Consider the following 17853-nt stretch of genomic DNA (forward strand, 5'->3'; position numbering starts at 1 on the left):
TAAAACACATTTAATATTCTTAAGGTTTTCTTGTTAACAATCACCACTGATACAACATTTGCGAGCTTCCCTGTTGCCACGATGGAAAATGTTCCAATACCGTTTACCTGACGCCCAAGTATTGTGATGTAATTTGGCCAAAGACCACAAATATTTATTATAATTCATTCATTTATTAATATTTATAATTAATTCATTATAAAAAGTCAACATCTAAGTTTACACACTCTGTGGTAATGAGAAAATATAAATTCTAGTTTAAGTAACGTCATACAATATTCCTAAAAAGCGGTCAACAAGACAGTTCCGGAGTTAATCGGGGTTCAAACGCTTACGGCGATAAAGGGGTCACAGTTTAAATGCGCTTTGCTTAAATAAGTGTTACTCAATTAATTAACTAATACTGTTATTGTTTACTAAGGGCGCGGTGTCTTCGCTCTCCAATACGTCACTGTCACTCGTCACTGCAAAGAAACGGGTAAATTACGCATTTGACAAGATGTCGAACGGAACATGCAAAAAGGAGACATGAAGTTATACAAATGACGTCTAGCCAAACAACTCTCTACATCTCTCTACTACTGAATATGAACTACTGAATACAGAAAGCGCAAACTGACCTTTCTCTCCGCCAAGGCATACGCGATCACATCACACCTCTGTGCTTCATTCGAATATAAACGAGCGGATCAATAAAACAATACCAATTTAAATAGACATATATTTCACATTGCGTCACATTATGTACACGACGCCATCTTGTTTCTCTTCGCATTGAATCGAGATAATATAGAAGATATTTACATGAAATCGAACGGCTACTTTAATATTCCAGAATTGTAAAAGATTTGAATCACACGAAAACGAAATAAGCGATAGAAGACAGTTTGAGTTATAAACATATAGAGATATAGTAATAGCATACAGAATACACATACATAATATTACTTGTGAACTCAATATACGGGTACATAGCGCCATCACCGATGAGAGTGAAAATCAAAATGTCACAACAACTGAACTGAGTTGACCTTTTGATTCTCACCCTTTTCATGCGTTTCATTAAAGTTACACTTGAGCGCCACTCGACTAGCTCTACACCGACACTTCTCACACTGAATGTAGCAATGGTCGAGTGAAAATAGTGTCACAACTCACTGCTCAGCGTTCCCTATGTATACGTTATGGCTACCGGATTTGAGTTCGCGATCTAGAAGCGGACAAAATATCATATATTTCCCGAGTGTGCTTGGGACGACCTGCGCTCGACGGAGACGCGTCTTCCTAGAGCCGTCGATGGAGTCGAGAGGTTGATTTACTATTTAACACTTACAGTAAGCTAACGACTAGTCTTAAGAATATCGCGTCGTGGGAGCGGAGCGCCGGTTCGTACCGTTTCTGTCCGCTTGCTTGTGGCGAGCGGAGGCGGAAGCGGGAGCGGACGCGGGCGAGATACGGAATAATTGGATTTTCAGGTGCTCGCAGATCTCCATGCATATTTGCCCGCAGTATCGGATCAGCTCCACCACTACCCACGCCTGCAATCATATACATATTTATATAGTAACAGCCTGCTATCACTTATTTATCTATCATTCGGATAGTGCACGACGAGCGGACTTACGAAGCAAAGCCAGAGCACGTAGTACTCCGGCAACGCATTCTTGAAGTACTGGTTGAGGAAGAGCATGGCGGGACCCACCAGGGCCCAATCGTAGTAGTCCATCTCACTTTTGGTCATATGTGCCACCTGAAATCGTCATCATTATATTATCAATAAAAGTTCCTTTCCGGTATCATGAAAAGCTCGATGGCTGAAATAATGAAATAATACTTACAACGAGTCGATTAGTGACTTTGGCGGCGACCATTCCGAACGCCAAGATGTAGAGCGCTGGGTGATTCTGATACACCTGCGACTCACTCTTCTGGAAGATTATGAAGGCCGGGACCACCACGAACGAGAAGGGAAATACTGGCGTCAGGATACTGGTGCCCTGCGGATTTATTCGCTGTAACTACGTTCGGAACGATTTACTCGGTATACACAAGTTAGCCATACAGGGAAACTCTTCCAAGCGTTCACTTCTTTACTTGTTCAAGGATATTTTTTAAAGAAAAGTCTAAAAGATACATAAGTAATAGCACGAAGAAATTTTTTTAAACAAACGTTTCTAGAAATACGGGAAAATCAACTTAAAAAGCAAACAAGCTTAACCATGCCAAGCCTATTTTGAAAACCCTCTGGGATCGGCTCGGACTCGCGCACCTGTCCATCGGGTATCCCAAAGTTTTTTCAAAATCTCTCATTAGACAATAGACAGTGACGACAGTCATTAGCAAGTAACCGAGACGCCACAGGAAATGTTAGTACCGTGAACCGGGTGCATGCGATACGCGATGGCGTCGTAAGGCGAGGCCGGCGCCTCAAACGGCACAATGCTTATATAACAATCTCTTACTGCGACCGTGGAGCCGTTTTTCCCAACTCCGCCGCGCATTATGACCTTAATGTATCCGAAGACCAGGTACATGTTGAGGAGCACGACGAAGTAATTAGACAGCAAGTTAACGCTGACGTTAATCGTCGGAAGCTGTTTAGATTCAGTTCGGCGACATGCGAGTTAGGTCCGGCGGCGACAGCGTCCAAAATAAAAAAATACATGCCATTATAGCTAGAGTAATGTGTAGCGGGTGTGTGAAACCTTCACTCATTGCTCGTCCTCTTTAGCAAATCGTACCGATGTTTTAACGCGTTCTTCAATCGATTTCGTACAAAAGCTACCGACACCGACTTTAAAAAACTATCGTTGGGTCTCAAGACCCTAACGGCGACGGTGGGTCCATTTTTCCCGGTAGTTGACGAAAAATGTACTTTTTGTAATGTGCGGCGGCGCATAGAGTCAAATTTCTTTCCCCACTAAAGTATATTCACGCCAATTATCAATAATTCGCTACAATCAACAAACGTACGCAGAATTAAGCCAAATTGAGAATTTTATCACTTTTTGAACATAGTATTTCCTCGCTACAGCTGCAAGTAACTTGATCAGCCATTGTGTTCGTATAAAGACGGTGTGATGAGCCGAAAGATGCATAATGTAGGGTTTGACAATGAGTGAAGACCCACGTGACAGTAAACACCCAGCCACATTAAGGTTAAAATTAACACTAAATGCCTAATTTATCGAATGTCTGACCAGTCAGCCGCCTCGACTCATTTTGCCAATTCGCGCCTTTATACAAACGCGAACGCTATGGTCGAGATAGCTGTCTGATGTAGAGGTTGACAATTGATTCATGCCATTAAAAAAACCCACATGATAAGCGACAAAACAAAATATTACATACAAAATTAGAGTTGAACGCCTTAAATATTCCCGATACTGAGACATACAAAATAAAACGAAACGGTAACATACAACAGCTAGAAGGCCAAAAAGCAATAATCGGTAATTCATATTTTCTATATGATTCGGGACTTGGATAAGTCGGATCTTAATTAAACTATATCTACGATGGTGTGGAAGCTATGTGATAAAGTTCCGGATTAAAAAAAAAACACTTTTAAATTACACCGTACAGAAGAATGATTTCTCCTCATTTCAGCCATTCGTGAAACCAAAACATATTTCAAATCGATTCAAAGTTGCTATAGCGTGTTTAAGTACTTTAATAAATCGCCTTTCGTCTTCGGCTTCCTAATTTGTGAACCGAAGAGGAGAGACAAAAGCTTCTCATATACACATAACTCCCACGCCACATGCAATACAGAGGTGCGCTCACGGCGACTGTGGAGCCATTCTTGCCGACGCCGCCGGCGACAATGGCGGCGGCGAGGGAGCCCAGCGTCATGACGGCGCCGAGCACCGCAGCACCACCCAGCGAGTACCGCATCTCCAGCGTGCCCACCTGGAGCCCACTCAACCCTTACCACACATTTGCACCGAAATAGTCGATCCCGTATGAACCGATTTCAACATTTTGGCTGCTTCTTAAGGAAGCCGTCGACGCTTTGTCGCGCTCCTTAAACTACTCTTGTTTAGCATGCTAAGGAAAAGGTTCACACCACAAGGAGACGGATCTTTAACTGTTGATAACAGATACGAAGCATTACGAACAAAGATTAAACCGATAACATCGATAACGTAAGAACTAATGTTGTATTCGTGCAAAAATATATTTGACAAATGTTCGATAATACAGTGCAGATTAATTAAATCGAGACAACATAATACACATTTAACCAATTAATATATGCTATATTCTACAGTCATGGTATCAATTTAATATTAATTAATACACAAACGAAATATAAATAACTTAACGATATATTAACACAAACGACCATATCAGAATTAACGAAATGCTATGAAATAACACTAAAAACTCATGTGGGTATTTTTAAATAATAATAGGTAAATCATACGATGAAATATAAACAATTCAAATTAATACTAGTCTCTACTGCTGTGTCTAATGTGAATTAAACAAATGACAATGATCAGTAAGTAATAATAGGATAAATTATTATAATAATCTACTTAAATAGATATTAATCCGAAATAAAGCCTATCGCTACGATGGTCAGCTACACTCGGCCACATCTATAAATTATAACATGATTCTAAAATGTAATGTAATGGAGCAATTTAAACGAAATGAGTCAGTACATAAGTTAATTACATATTTTTCTTCACAGCCTGTATCATTTGGTAATATTGGTAGTCTTTTCGTCTAAATGCTGTCAACATTATTGTTGTATAAAAGTAGTTTGTCTTTAAAACATACAACTACTTAATATGTTCTTTATAGATGTGCCTCATTCTTACACTGTCTTATCATATGTCGTTTACTTTCAGATCATTGAAAAGATTACACTATCTAAACTTAGAGTATCATAAAAAGTCTAAATTACATTACCTGAGTTGCCCAGATGTCGGCACCGAGCGTGGCTGATATGAGGTGTATACAGATGATCGTGTACTGCGCTTCAGTCACGTCAATGCGACCCATTTTGAGGGTGCCCGTGACGTAGGCTTGCCAGTGAGCGCAGTAGAACAGCGTCATTGCGCAGAAACACTGAAAAATGCCAGGATATATTAGATAGGATTTTCTGATGCAAAAAGATCTGTTTAAAGGTAACCAGGTAGCCTTTTTTTATTGAGGGGAATGCATTTCCGCACAGAGTGTCGAACTCGCTGTAAAAGTCCTACCCACTAAACCCCTCCCACGAATTACGTCACTGTTGGGGTAACTTGGTGTCGCGTAAGCATTCTACTAAGAGACCCCGTGACAAACCAGGTAGCCTAGCCTATTTTCCATATTTACAAAGATGTCATGTTTTAATTTTGTTTTTATTTATCTTCAGAAAAAATATAATTTACAGCGCGTGGGAGATACTTTGGCGCTTCGAGGGACCTAGACGCTGATAAGAGTGGTCAATGAGATAAGTGAACATATAGTATTGGTTACAACCGATCACCTGATCGTTCTCTTATCGCATTCTAAATGTTGCTGTATTTGAGCAAGATTATCAAATTAATTATAAATATAAGTTGTCAGCACGTGATGAAGAAAAGTTTGAGTCGTGCCTTTAGTGTGATATCAATATCAAAATATCACAATTGTATGGAAGTTCTTATAAATATAATCTATTAACCCGTTTGTCGAATATGATAAAAAATTCAAATTAAATACATTATTTCGATTAAAAGAAGGTCAGCAAATATAAATAAATTAACGAGCAAGTTGCCTTTAAAAGTGATGCGAAATACAGTAGGCGAATACACCACGTGTTTAATTAAATTAAATCAACAGTTATTACATTTTATAAGAGGATGAATAAAGACAGTTAGAGCTCAGTTAATGTTTTCTTTATGAAATCCTTAATTTATGAACCGTGTTTATAACGGAAAGTGCATATATTATATAGATTTCATATAATTTTATTTAACATATGTATGTTAGCTAAATTGTTTACAGAAACAATCTGTTGAATTCTCGGATTGACCTTGTCGATAGCCTTCAGGTTATATAATGACAAAAAAATTCTATTCAACCAATAAGTGGCTCACCCTTTATGGGTAAAATGAGTGAAGTTTGGCAACGGTCCAGAGGACTTCTGCCAAGATTCGCCGCGACGTCGCTACGAATATAGCTCAAGTTTACATTAGCGAATCTTTCACGGCTTTTGTGAAAAAATCATCATTATCCCATAAGGGACAGCGATCACCACACGAGTACGCACTGAGTTTTACGACCTGCAGTAAATGAGTCAACGCTTGAGATTGGCGTCCTATTTGCCTCCACAATATTATTCATTATGATTTATTTGGCTGGCAACGCAATCGTGACTTCATTACTCATACAGTTATCCATTCAAATTATAAGTACTACTCTTCTAATATAGTAATAATAAGTTCAGTGACCTTTTCTCAATAAATAAACTAACATTTAGTTAATACATACACTCAAAACTTAACGTCCGTTTTTAATTTCAATTTAAGAAACATTGCCGAGGAATAGTAATGTAATCCCTGAGGTAATTGTAGTTTAGTTCAATACTTTATCCTTTCACAAATTTTAATTATATGTTCCGTACATCCTCCATGCAAAACATAGTAACATATTTACTGAAAAATGTTTTAGAGCAATAAAAATAATGATTAATCTCATATATCTATGATGACATTTAAATTTAAGATATCAAAATGATATGTATTGGATACTACTTACTAAACAAAAATATCATTTTTTTATAATCACTCACTACACTGATTAAATTTTTTTCTGCAATCTTCAAATATAATAATTATTGTTTATGCATAAAAGTTAAAGAATTCATAGTACCCGAATCTTAAAAAAACATATTAAATCTATAAATATTAATACTACCTAAATATAGTACTTTTGAATTAACCCTTGTCAAAACCCAAAAAGATTTAAATAATATTTCATAGCAATCAGATAATATATATAAAGACTGGCACTGTACTTTAAATTACTTGTTTAATAGCTTAATAAACTTTTTAATTCTATCTATTAAATAATATCTATTTTAAATCCTAACATGAAGATATTGTTATGTATTAGAATGTAACTACTTTTACCTTGAGCAAAATTTTGTGCAAGTCATTTTAGCTTTGATAATAAGTGCCTTTATAAGTGTTTTATAGTATGTGCTTGCTCTTAGAATCATACTCATGTTTTCTTCATCACGATTCTTCTCTAATTATGCTAATAACTTAGTATTTCCAAAGCTGTTTAAATATGTATACTTAATATGATATTAACCTTTATTTTATTTAAACTCAACTGACCATATGGGCATCTAAGTGTAGAAACGGATACCACATTACAACCCTTATTCTAATCATACATTACTAATTAGATGTATTTTATTTTAAACAAAATTGTCATTGATATCATGTGATTACAATAAATATGTTAAGAGAATAGTTATAAGATAGCTAACAAATTAAGGGGAAGCCACACAGAATAGCTATCTTAAATACTCACCTGAAAAAACATCCAGGTAGGATACTCTCCAAGTTTAACAGCAATACAAGCTCCAAGAGCAATAAACACAGTAGATATACTGTCACAGCCATGATCAAATAGCTCTCCAAGAGGGGACTGGCTTCCTGTCCTTCTTGCCTGCTTGCCATCAATAGCATCAAGGCTCTGATATACAAAAACACCTAAAGCACATAAGGCACATGCCCATCTTGGTGGATCTTGTCTTGCATCTGGACTGTACCTAAAAATTTAATAACAATGATAATAGGATATAATCTGTTCAAATTATTAAAATTCTCAAATGAGACTATAAATGGCAAAAGTATACTTTAGTATGTTACTACGAATGACAGTTACTATGTTCACAGCTACAATAAAATATAAAACAAATATACAAACGAAAAAATCAAATACAATAACCATAACCATTTTTATTGAACATAGTGTATCAGTATATTGCTTAAAATGTATATAACGTATAAATCATTAAAATTACCATTCTAGATTAAAAAAGGAGGTTAAATGAAAGTATAACTAAATATTTTGGTGAAAAAAATGAAAGTTGCTATAGTATTGTAACGAGAGTTGTGACACAGTTTTCGCAATATAAAAAACTTGGTACAACTTACCAAACCAGAATGAGAGTAGTAACTATATTTATAATTAAACCTAATATAGTGATGAGATTCGGTGCAAGCCATAGCGGCGTTTTAGAAACCAGCCAGCACCACCATGGCTGGAGCCATGCATCAAGTAAGCTGGCACTGCTACAAGAATATTTGTGTTCACTTAGTCTTTTTAACTGAGCAGCGTTGAGAATCCTCTCCTTATAAAACTGCATTTTTCCTCACTGTCACGACATTTAACAAAATAACACAAAATTTCTAAATAAATCACACGTTAATCCCAACTTTTACTTGGTAAGACAAGAAATTCACTGAACCCTCGCGTTTGCAAAAGTCAAATTAGCAAATTGCTATTTGCTTTTGCGACGTCTCGTCACCACTGACAGCAATAACGTGTTGAATTCTGTAATATTATACGATTGACGGCTGACATCATGTGACAGCATTGCTTACAATTTATCTTGCTTTCTCAATGTCTTGTACAATATAGATGTTAATGTCCCCACAGAGTAGTCGTGTTTATATGAGACATTAATTTCTAATTCATATTTAAAATCGGGATAGCTGTGGATCTTCTCTGGATTTCATGGAAATATACGAGGCCTACTTTACCGCACGAATAGGTGTTAAAATATAACAAACTAATTAAAGCTTTAAACAATTAACTAATTTCAGTGTTGACACTAGTCTGTTTTTTTCACCTTTTTTTTATTTCTTATTTCTTATATATTATCTTATCAACGACTGTCGTACACTGTAGACTTGCGGTAGTGTAGTGACAATACAATTAGGCAAAAGCGGTGTATGTAGAAAACTTTTCGCACTAATATGGTGTAGCGTATCGTAGATACGCACTAAAATGTACATACTATATGGTGTAGTATTTTCTATACGATTTTGATGTATGTGGCAACATAAATACAGGACACTTAGAAAAAGAAGAAAACAGACGTCACTCAGAACAGACTTTTAAGTGGCTGTATGGACTAAAGTCCTTTGCCTTTCCCATTAGGGATAAATTAAAAAAAAAAAAGACTTTTAAGATGAGTGAGCATGTATTTTTTCCTTTGAGTGTTTCTATAAGAATATAAATTAATTACTGTTGTTTGAGAAGAAGTATATCAATTTACAAAGATAAAAATGGGTTGTGATTTATAAAAATGTAGATCATCCCATAATGGCTAGTCCCCAACATTACGACAGGTGTGACCACCAAAAGAACTTGTATGAGAATGACAGGTCAAATTTTTTTTAAAGAAATCTCGTTGTTGGCCTTAACGGCCTTTAAAGCTCAGCGCGGGCTATTTTGATGAGCTTGATGAGGCAAAATATTCATTCGGCGTTATCAGATGACGCCTTTCGCAAAATGATTTTGTTTCATGTCTGAAATTATGATATGATGTCATAACGTAGAAAGGCAGCATCAAATATTGAATCAGACCGCTTCTTTTAGATTCTTAAGTGTTTTTAATCCTCTTTATTGGGAGTAAACAAAGATACGAACGTATCTAGTACACTTGGTTAATATAGGAAATCATATTTCATCAGTTCAAATCTTTATTTAACAATAATAATAATTACAATATACGAAATAACGTCAAATACTCTTGTAATCCAAACATAATGGGAAATTAATGCACTTTTATTATTAACTTTTTGTAGGGTACCGTTTCATCACACAATATTTTTAAATTTTAATTTTTCTACTGGCAAATAGAAATTGGAAAATATATTAGTATAATCTACAAACTTTAAGAATTCCTTTTCATTACTTTTATCTTTAGGTCTTACATTTGATATTTATTATAAATTATAAATGATCTAAAAATTTTAAAGACAATTAATAAACTTTTATTTAAGAAATTACCTTGACAATTTGGAATTCTTAGGCGTTACTTGTTATTTTTTAAGTTACGTTTACTAGAATAGGTCTAAAACTATCTAAAAATATAATGCATTTAAATCTTTGTGCTGCGATATATCATTAAAGTTTTCTTAGCGGGTAACACTATATGGAATATTTACAAAGTAGGGAAAGTTAATACAAATTTTTATTTCTTTAACATTTTTTTATAACTAGTATATTATATACACAAACAGATTAAATACGTAGTTTTATTTCAATGCATATGAATTTAAATGTTTTGATGTTTTTTTTATTGATATTATATTTTTATATTCATTAACATATATTTATTTATAAAACATTTTATCAAAATAACAAAAATCACAGTCACCGGTCAATGGGGAAAACATATTCGAATATAAATAATGTCGAATATCTTTTCTCGTGACAGTTAAACGTAGATTTAGAAATTAATTATCCATCGCCTTTAACTTCGTTAAGAATAAATCTGAAATGTAAATACGCTAGAATTTATAGATATCTTTCACCGTTGTAAAGGTTCCTATGGAAGTCACAACCCATAGAACGCGAACCACGCATCTGTAAAAACTGTATCATGGAAATGCGATTCCTTGGCTATCTGGCCTTCGCCTGGTTCTTTCGAGATTCAATTCTTTTCTGCAGCGTGATGAGCAGGGCTCCGAGGACATTGTGACCCGGTAAGCGCTTGCCGAACAGAAGACGCTTCACAGAGTCGTCATATGTGAGTAAAGCTACCATGTTTTGGAGGAGGAATCCTTGACAGTACTCTAGCAGTTGAGTAGCGCCATATACCTATTGAGAAAATATTTTAACTTATTATTAAAGATGTATTAATGTAAGCTTCGGTCATAGCAAATAGAATTAAACTTATGTGTACTATGGGTAGAATTGCGGATTATGGGATTCCACGGATTAAGAGTCGTGTCTCAGCACTAAATTTGGCTTCCATATGTTAAAGATGTACGTGATTTGTCATACAGGAGATAAGCTCTGCTCTAAGTCCCACTATTAATTTTACTCAACAGTCACACACACTGGCCAATGCTTATCTATTTTGCCTCAAATATCACTAAAGACAAAAAGAGAGTATTACTAAGTAATATATTTAGAAGGGCAATTTGATCTCACCTTAGCATGGATATAGACGGACACCAGATTATGTAGGTCGACAGATTTGGCAGCGCGCGCTTCGCAGTGCCTCTGAAGCGGTAAGAGCTGGAAGAAAGATGCAGCTGCCAGCACTTCCAGAACGTCACTTTCTGGGATATCAAGGTTGGAACAACCACCGGAGTATAGGTATTTCATTACTTGCTGAAATAAATTAATAATAAGTGATTATTTGAATCGACTTCTGTAAGGTAAATTATTGATATCGATAATGTGTCAGAAACGGGACTATTTTTCTCATATAATGAAGCTAAAGACTCCGTAACTGAAGTTAAATTCTTTCCACCAAACATAAAAGCTATTAAAGAACTTGACGAACCTCAAATATATGATATCGTATATCATTAATCTGCACGAGTGGTGGCGCCGTGTTGGCGGGCGGAAGAGCCTCCGCGGAGTTTCGAGCCGGGGCCAACATGGACCGCAGCCGAGGCGATTCCGACACCAACACTATCTTGTGTCCGTAGAACAAACGACCTTCCACTCTGTGAATATAACGGAAACGTATTAACTTGTTCGAAGATAATTAGCAATATAAGGTAACATATTAAGATTTAGTAGTTCTTTAATAGAAAAGGTAAATACCTGAAAGTGACGTCAGCCAGCGAGGGATTGTTGACGTACGAAACGTCTACTCGCGCGGGCGCAGCCGTGGCGGGGGGAGGCTCGCGTACACCCGGCACCGCTTCCCAGCCGTAGCACGCGCACAAGATGTCCGCCAGCAGGAGGACTGTGCCTTCCTTCTGCGAGATGCGCTTATTTATATTCATATTCTAGGGTTACTGTATTATCGCGGTATATTTATTCCTCGCAATCCCTTCAATATCCATCGCTTTCTTACTAAGTATATATAAATGTTCCTATTACCTTGCTGTATCTTAAAATGTTGAAAAGCAGGGGAAGACACTCGTAGATGAACTGCTTGCTGTAGTGGCTGTCGTCACTCGGACATACCTGGAATAATTACAACATTAGGAATGGTTTGCATTGAACAACTTTTCCCAGCGGCACTTATATTCACTAAGTAAGTAAAACTTTGTGTTATTAATACTATACATATAATGATTAAGAAGTACCTGTAAGAAATCTTGTAGGAGTTGGTCGATGACGTGGTCGAGAGAGGCCTCCGCTGCGGCAGCCAATGACAGTGTCCAGGCATGAAGGGACCACGGGACTCCGAGAGCTCGCAGCTCCAGAGTTATATCTGACGATTGCATTCGATTATACTTTCTACGTTTTTAAAAACATGTTCTTTTCATGTACCACCCATGTATTAGCCGACAAAACGAGCCTATTGTTGAAATATTTAGAAAAAATTATGAATAAAATGAATCAATCAATTTACCGAATGATTCATATTATATAAATAGCCAAAAAAAAAATTAAATAAAAAGAAGCACACCAAGATGGTCCGTCTCAGCGGCGCAGTACATGGCATCTTGCAAAGCTCGCTGCTGCTGCTTCGTGAATGGTGGAGGCCGGCCTGCGGCAGGCGGAGCCCCTTCCGCGAGTACTTCTTCTAAAGAGAGAACAGCTCGGCCTCCGCCCCCTCGGACTGCGGCTCGAAGGCACGCCCGACGCCCGTGAGTGCAACATACGGCCACCGCGCTGTCGAATCATCATTATCACATTGTTGACTCACAAGAAGCTGGTTCTGGTAAATCATGTTTTTACCAAAACCCTTTAACAATTTCCGAGTGCACACCTGTAGCAGCCATACTGAGCAGCCGCCGAGTAACAGAGAGCGTCGGTGAGTTGCGTGGACAGGAAGGGGTCAGCTCCGTGCGACAGCAACAACTGAACTAGCTCGAGGTTGCCTACGCCGCAAGCTACCTGCAAATGTTTTAGCAATTCAATATTCACGGCACGAATAAAGCGTAGTGTTACTGCGTACGCGTGTGGAAAATGCTGATAAGTTTTCAGAATGGTTAGGGTTGATAGAGGTGCTCGGGTTATTTTTTTAATACTTAGGTAATATATTACCTGCAAAGGTGTTAGCGTACAGACATCCTCCCCTCTGGCGGGTGCACCGTCGACTCGTGCGCCGGCAGCGAGCAGTCTTCGCGCGGCCTCCACCGCCCCCGACCCCCCCGCACCTGCGCCGCTGCATGCGTATACTAGGGCTGTCCACCCTATTATTCATAGAAAAAAGGACATTTAAAGAAATTAATTTTCTATCTTACATGTTATAGAAAATGCAAAAAATTACAAAATATCTACCCGCAGTGGGAGGAGTATACGTGTTGGCGGGGGAGTTGTTGAGGTGAGAAGAGTGGGGATGATTGGGCGAACGCGAAGGCGACAGCAGCGCATTGTGCTGAGCTGCTAAGCCTCCTGTTTCGATGTTTGGGTCTGCTCCTGCTTCTAGCAGCATCTGGAAATTTCAAATGTACCTATATAGTTGAAGATAACCTTATTCTGGACTATGACATATATCATTGATCGAATATTAATATTCTCGTTCTAAGCAATCTCACCGCGACAACTTGTTCATCTCCTGCCAAGGCAGCCTTCATGAGCGCAGTGAGCCCAGAAGCGTCGGTGGCGTCGATCCCCGCAGGGGGTAGCAGAGCCCTGACACCGCTGAGAAACTCCGCTCTGCCACTCAACAAGGCCCTCTGCGCCAGGCCCAAGGCTGCTCGACTCACTTCGTCTGTAGTTCGCGTACAACGCGACCAAGCCGGTTCTATCGCTTCTTCCATGCTGAAATGATGTATTGATGACGTTTCTAATGACGACCTCGCGTTTGTGGGTTATCTTTTATAGATTTTGGAAAGAAATAAAATCGGAAAGATGGAAGTATTGTTTCTAACTAAAAACAATTAATTTTTTGATTTTATATAAAGTGAACTGAGGAAAACAATTGTGAACCGGTTCAATGTCGGTGTATACAAAATGATAACAGTAAAATTACCAATAAAATCAATAAAAAATTAAGTAGACTGTGAAAATAGTAGAACAACACTAACGTGATAGGTCTGGGTGGGCAGTCAGCGTGCGGCAGCAACAACCGAGCCGCCTGCAACACGTCGTCGGCGTCTGGTACCGCAGGAGGTGGTCGTAAGGCAGCGTGCGCACGCGCTACTCGCACCCATTCACCCAAAGGTGGTAACGCTCCTACGCCCCTTTCGCCCCACAGGCCTCCTGCCCCCCCGCACGCTCCTGCTGCCGCTGATGCCCCACTAGTACTGTGCTCCAACTGGACCGAAGAATATTATTAAGAAATACATCTTGTTTAAATGGCTGTATTGTTTGTGAAAGAAGTGAGACCAACCTGAGAACACCTCATAAAGTAATACAGGGCTCGTTCCCCAGCGGGGGACAGAGGTGGATGTCTAGGACTGAGCTGCCTCAAGACGGCCCTGAGTTCCCCCGCAGAACCGGCACATGTTGTCAGTAGCACTGAAGCTCCGGACCCCGCGGATCCGTTGGTGCCCGCTGACTCTGATGTGCTTGTGTTGGAACCTGATGTACCGGACCCTGCTGAGAAATATTATGCTATCATATGTCCCGTTCTGGAAGCATGATATGACAACTGATTAACAATTTTGCAAATAGCAAGTTTGTTACATTCAGTAATTAATAAATTATACAAATGAAAAGCGATCGTAATATTTACCCTTGTTAACCAAAAACATTGTCAGGTTAACTTGTACGATAATGACACCGTAATGTAAAGTCATAATAAACAGACTTGACGGAAACTTTAAGAAACTTGATATATAATTTACCAGATCCATTGGTGGTGATACCAGAATCGTGACTCATGCCCAACTGTCTGTTCTCAGGCCGAGGAGCCCCTGATGATGATCCGGAACCTGATCCTAAGGAGCTCATTGATTCCCAACGCGATAGAGATAGAGCTCCTGTAAAATGTATTTACCATGTTAGAATACAATTAACAATTATCTAGTTCAAAAGAGAATACCTACTAAAAATATTTAAAATGTATTAAAGATTAAAACCTAAAAGCCTAATACAAGCAATTGTGACATACCTGAGGCTACTCTGCCAGCATTTAAGTGACTGTAGGGTTGCAAAAGGCCCCATAAATCAGCGCAGTTGGCCACCGCATGGTCAATGGCCGCAGGCGTCACAGGAGCAGCAGCGGCGCCACTGCCTGCTATCAGAGCCACCTCTTCCAGAAGAGTCTCCATTCCCGCACAAAGATAAATGGCTGCATACCTATAAGGCAAATATGGTTTTCTCAATGAAGGGAAGAATTTAAATTTAATAGTTATAGTTAAAGGATTTCGGAAGCTTTACTTTGTTTTTCCCAAATAATTAATAATAGTTAATATAAGTATACACACTCGTGAACAAAGGAAGCGACGCGGACGTCAAGCATCCACCTGAGGAAGCGGCCTGGCGCGAGACTTGTACGCGCACGCGCAGCCGATCCCAAGCGCCTTGCCGCACTACCCGAAGTCGCGTACATGGTCGCTGCACGTTGACAACCCTACGGAATGCGTTATTTTTTTACTTTACCACTGTGTCAATGCTGAATATTTTAGGAAGTGTATTAATATAATTAACGAAAATGCACTGCAGGGTGCGCACGCTATCATTTCTGTCCGGTAACACAGGCGACACGTCTATTATATCATATGTCGCTGATGACACTGTTAAATATGTTGTAAACCTATATATATATATATATATATATATATATATATATATATATATATATATTAGTGGTTTATACATAATTTCGACAGGTGCATTTTGATTACAGATTCTTGGAGCCAATCACTCCTTAGCCTCTTAAATACAATACATCTAGTTATTCACCTTTATGCAAGAATCAGCTAACGGGGTACTGAGTATGATTCTGAAAGCTCCTGCGACTTCGTGCTTGGAGCAGAAGCCAAAGTTCTGTGACAGGCGCTGAGCTTCACGTGCTATGCGGACTAAGGCACTGAAAAACATAATTTTATCAATCAGTAACCTAGACATTTCGAGCGGTTAAATTTAATTATTAGGATACTTTGGCAGGTCTTAAGAAGAGAAACACAAAATTGAGTGAGAAACGATGATCCACGTTGTTACAGATTTTTATTCAAATGCTTAAGAAATGTGTACCGTTGCAACAAGTAAGCCAATCGTGGCGGAGCATCAGGCGCCATCCTGGCGGCGGCTTCGCGGCAGCGGCCGGTCTGCAGCGCTCGGCTGACCTCGCCTGCCGTCCAAGGGACGCAGCGGAGCTCCACTAGCCTGTGTATTGTTATTTGCAACAATGTTTATATAAACAATCGGTTTGCCTGCTAATAATAATTAGTTAATATATAAGATTTATTCACATAAAAAAGAATTACAAATAAAAAATGGAAAATAACCTGTTGTGAGAGTCAACCCAGACAAATTCGTCAGCGCTAGTGACGTTGGTGCAAACCGTGTCCAATGATGGCTGTCGCACCAACGGAGCCCGACGTCTTCTGGCGTCTGCCGCGCTGCCAGTCTCTGTAATGGATCGCATATTTTTAAAACAATAGATTATACATTTTTTTCTTTTTTGACGATCATACGTGTACATTACCTACATGAAAATTATATTTGATTACAATTTATCTATGTTGTGTAGTATATTTACCTAGTTTTATACACTGAATTTTACAGACTCGAAGTTCGGGATTTAGAACCCGAACCCGATTTGTCACATAACTGACAAAAATATACATCCAAGTATAAGTAACACCAGAATGCTGGTTGTGATAACTACTTACCTTGGGCATTGTTGCTTCCTCCTCCACCGCTTGAAGCACCACTGGTTGCAGTGCTGCTGCTATCCCTTGAGCGCAGCGTGAGCTGTTTGATAGCAGACCGGATGTCTTCCAGTCCACCGCCTCCAGGCCACGGTGACTGTAACTAAAGTATTTATTCTATTTACTGAAATAAATAAAATGTCTCCTACAAGTTTGTGTACCTATCCGTTGTCACTGTTTTCGTATATTTTATAAAGAAAATTAATGTATCTCTAGACTTATTATGAAATGCAATAAAAATGTATACAATTATCTGTAAGGTTAAGTAAAATAGATTTTAGTGTCTGTAAGTCACGAAGTCTTGTGTAAGCAACTAGTGTACATACAACTCACTGCACCTATTGAAAAAAATTATCTTTATACCTTATTATGCGGTCTATGCTTGGTTCTTGCGTGTGGTGGTTGTCTCGACCTTCTGGGCTCGTCCCGACCAGCTTCCCCACCACCACCACTGTCGGACATAGATGCATGACCGGAGGATCTATTTTCATCGGAACTGCTGTTACACTCGCGAACACCATTCTGAAATTTGTTAAGTTCACATTATGGAACCTTTTCGGTTCTCAATAATTTCTAAGTATATCATAGCAAAAGCAACTAAGACCATTTTTTACAAGATAAAAATGGAAACAATTTTTTCTTACAATAAATATTGCGCAACAACAAGACGCAGTGGAAAGTTCATCGCGACTGCAATCTGCAATGAATGAGCAGTTTCAATTCCATTCATCATTTGTTCTTGCTCGTTAATTAGCCGCATCACGATTACCGCATTTACCTGATCGTTATGTAGCGAAAGTTATAAAAACTGCAGCATTGTCTGTTACTCCCACGATCTCGTCGAAGAGCTGTGGGAAGATGGATTGTTGAAAGCGAAAGCAATCCGCGC

At 38.5% G+C, this 17853-nt stretch overlaps 2 protein-coding genes across 8 annotated transcripts in view; both read right to left on the reverse strand.

Annotated features, from left to right (window-relative positions):
- Nucleotides 1–194: 194 nt before the first annotated feature.
- Nucleotides 195–8541, reverse strand: LOC110998327 (cholinephosphotransferase 1). 5 transcript variants are annotated; one of them, XM_022266895.2, is made up of 9 exons: nt 8151–8541; nt 7522–7762; nt 4924–5082; nt 3787–3912; nt 2463–2594; nt 1839–1997; nt 1625–1750; nt 1394–1538; nt 195–464 (listed from the first exon to the last, which is right to left on the reverse strand). In XM_022266895.2, the coding sequence occupies exons 1-9, from the start codon at nt 8360–8362 to the stop codon at nt 394–396; spliced, it is 1371 nt and encodes a 456-aa protein (XP_022122587.2). In that variant the 5' UTR covers nt 8363–8541; the 3' UTR covers nt 195–393. The 5 variants fall into 5 exon arrangements, with proteins under 5 accessions (XP_022122587.2, XP_045487809.1, XP_022122584.2 ...); XM_045631853.1 differs by having other exon boundaries at nt 1334–1538; XM_022266892.2 differs by lacking the exon at nt 3787–3912.
- Nucleotides 8542–9686: 1145 nt separating this feature from the next.
- LOC110998347 (ankyrin repeat and BTB/POZ domain-containing protein BTBD11) overlaps nt 9687–17853 on the reverse strand; it is a 28384-nt gene continuing 20217 nt past the window's right edge. For 2 of the 3 annotated variants that reach the window (XM_022266938.2, XM_022266936.2), the window contains 21 exons: nt 17328–17486; nt 16926–17067; nt 16539–16662; nt 16285–16416; nt 15994–16120; nt 15516–15661; nt 15200–15387; nt 14934–15068; nt 14477–14685; nt 14172–14401; nt 13680–13905; nt 13423–13576; nt 13186–13334; nt 12908–13035; nt 12605–12810; nt 12279–12406; nt 12070–12156; nt 11788–11945; nt 11522–11687; nt 11164–11346; nt 9687–10827 (listed from right to left, as the gene is read on the reverse strand). In XM_022266938.2, coding sequence (XP_022122630.2) covers nt 10630–10827; nt 11164–11346; nt 11522–11687; nt 11788–11945; nt 12070–12156; nt 12279–12406; nt 12605–12810; nt 12908–13035; nt 13186–13334; nt 13423–13576; nt 13680–13905; nt 14172–14401; nt 14477–14685; nt 14934–15068; nt 15200–15387; nt 15516–15661; nt 15994–16120; nt 16285–16416; nt 16539–16662; nt 16926–17067; nt 17328–17486 — 3375 coding nt within the window. In that variant the 3' untranslated portion in view covers nt 9687–10629. The remainder of the gene's footprint in view (nt 10828–11163; nt 11347–11521; nt 11688–11787; nt 11946–12069; nt 12157–12278; nt 12407–12604; nt 12811–12907; nt 13036–13185; nt 13335–13422; nt 13577–13679; nt 13906–14171; nt 14402–14476; nt 14686–14933; nt 15069–15199; nt 15388–15515; nt 15662–15993; nt 16121–16284; nt 16417–16538; nt 16663–16925; nt 17068–17327; nt 17487–17853) is intronic. The other variant, XM_022266937.2, reaches the window with a different exon arrangement.

Source organism: Pieris rapae, chromosome 17, assembly GCF_905147795.1.
Source record: "Pieris rapae chromosome 17, ilPieRapa1.1, whole genome shotgun sequence".
Taxonomy (NCBI): Eukaryota; Metazoa; Arthropoda; class Insecta; order Lepidoptera; family Pieridae; genus Pieris; species Pieris rapae.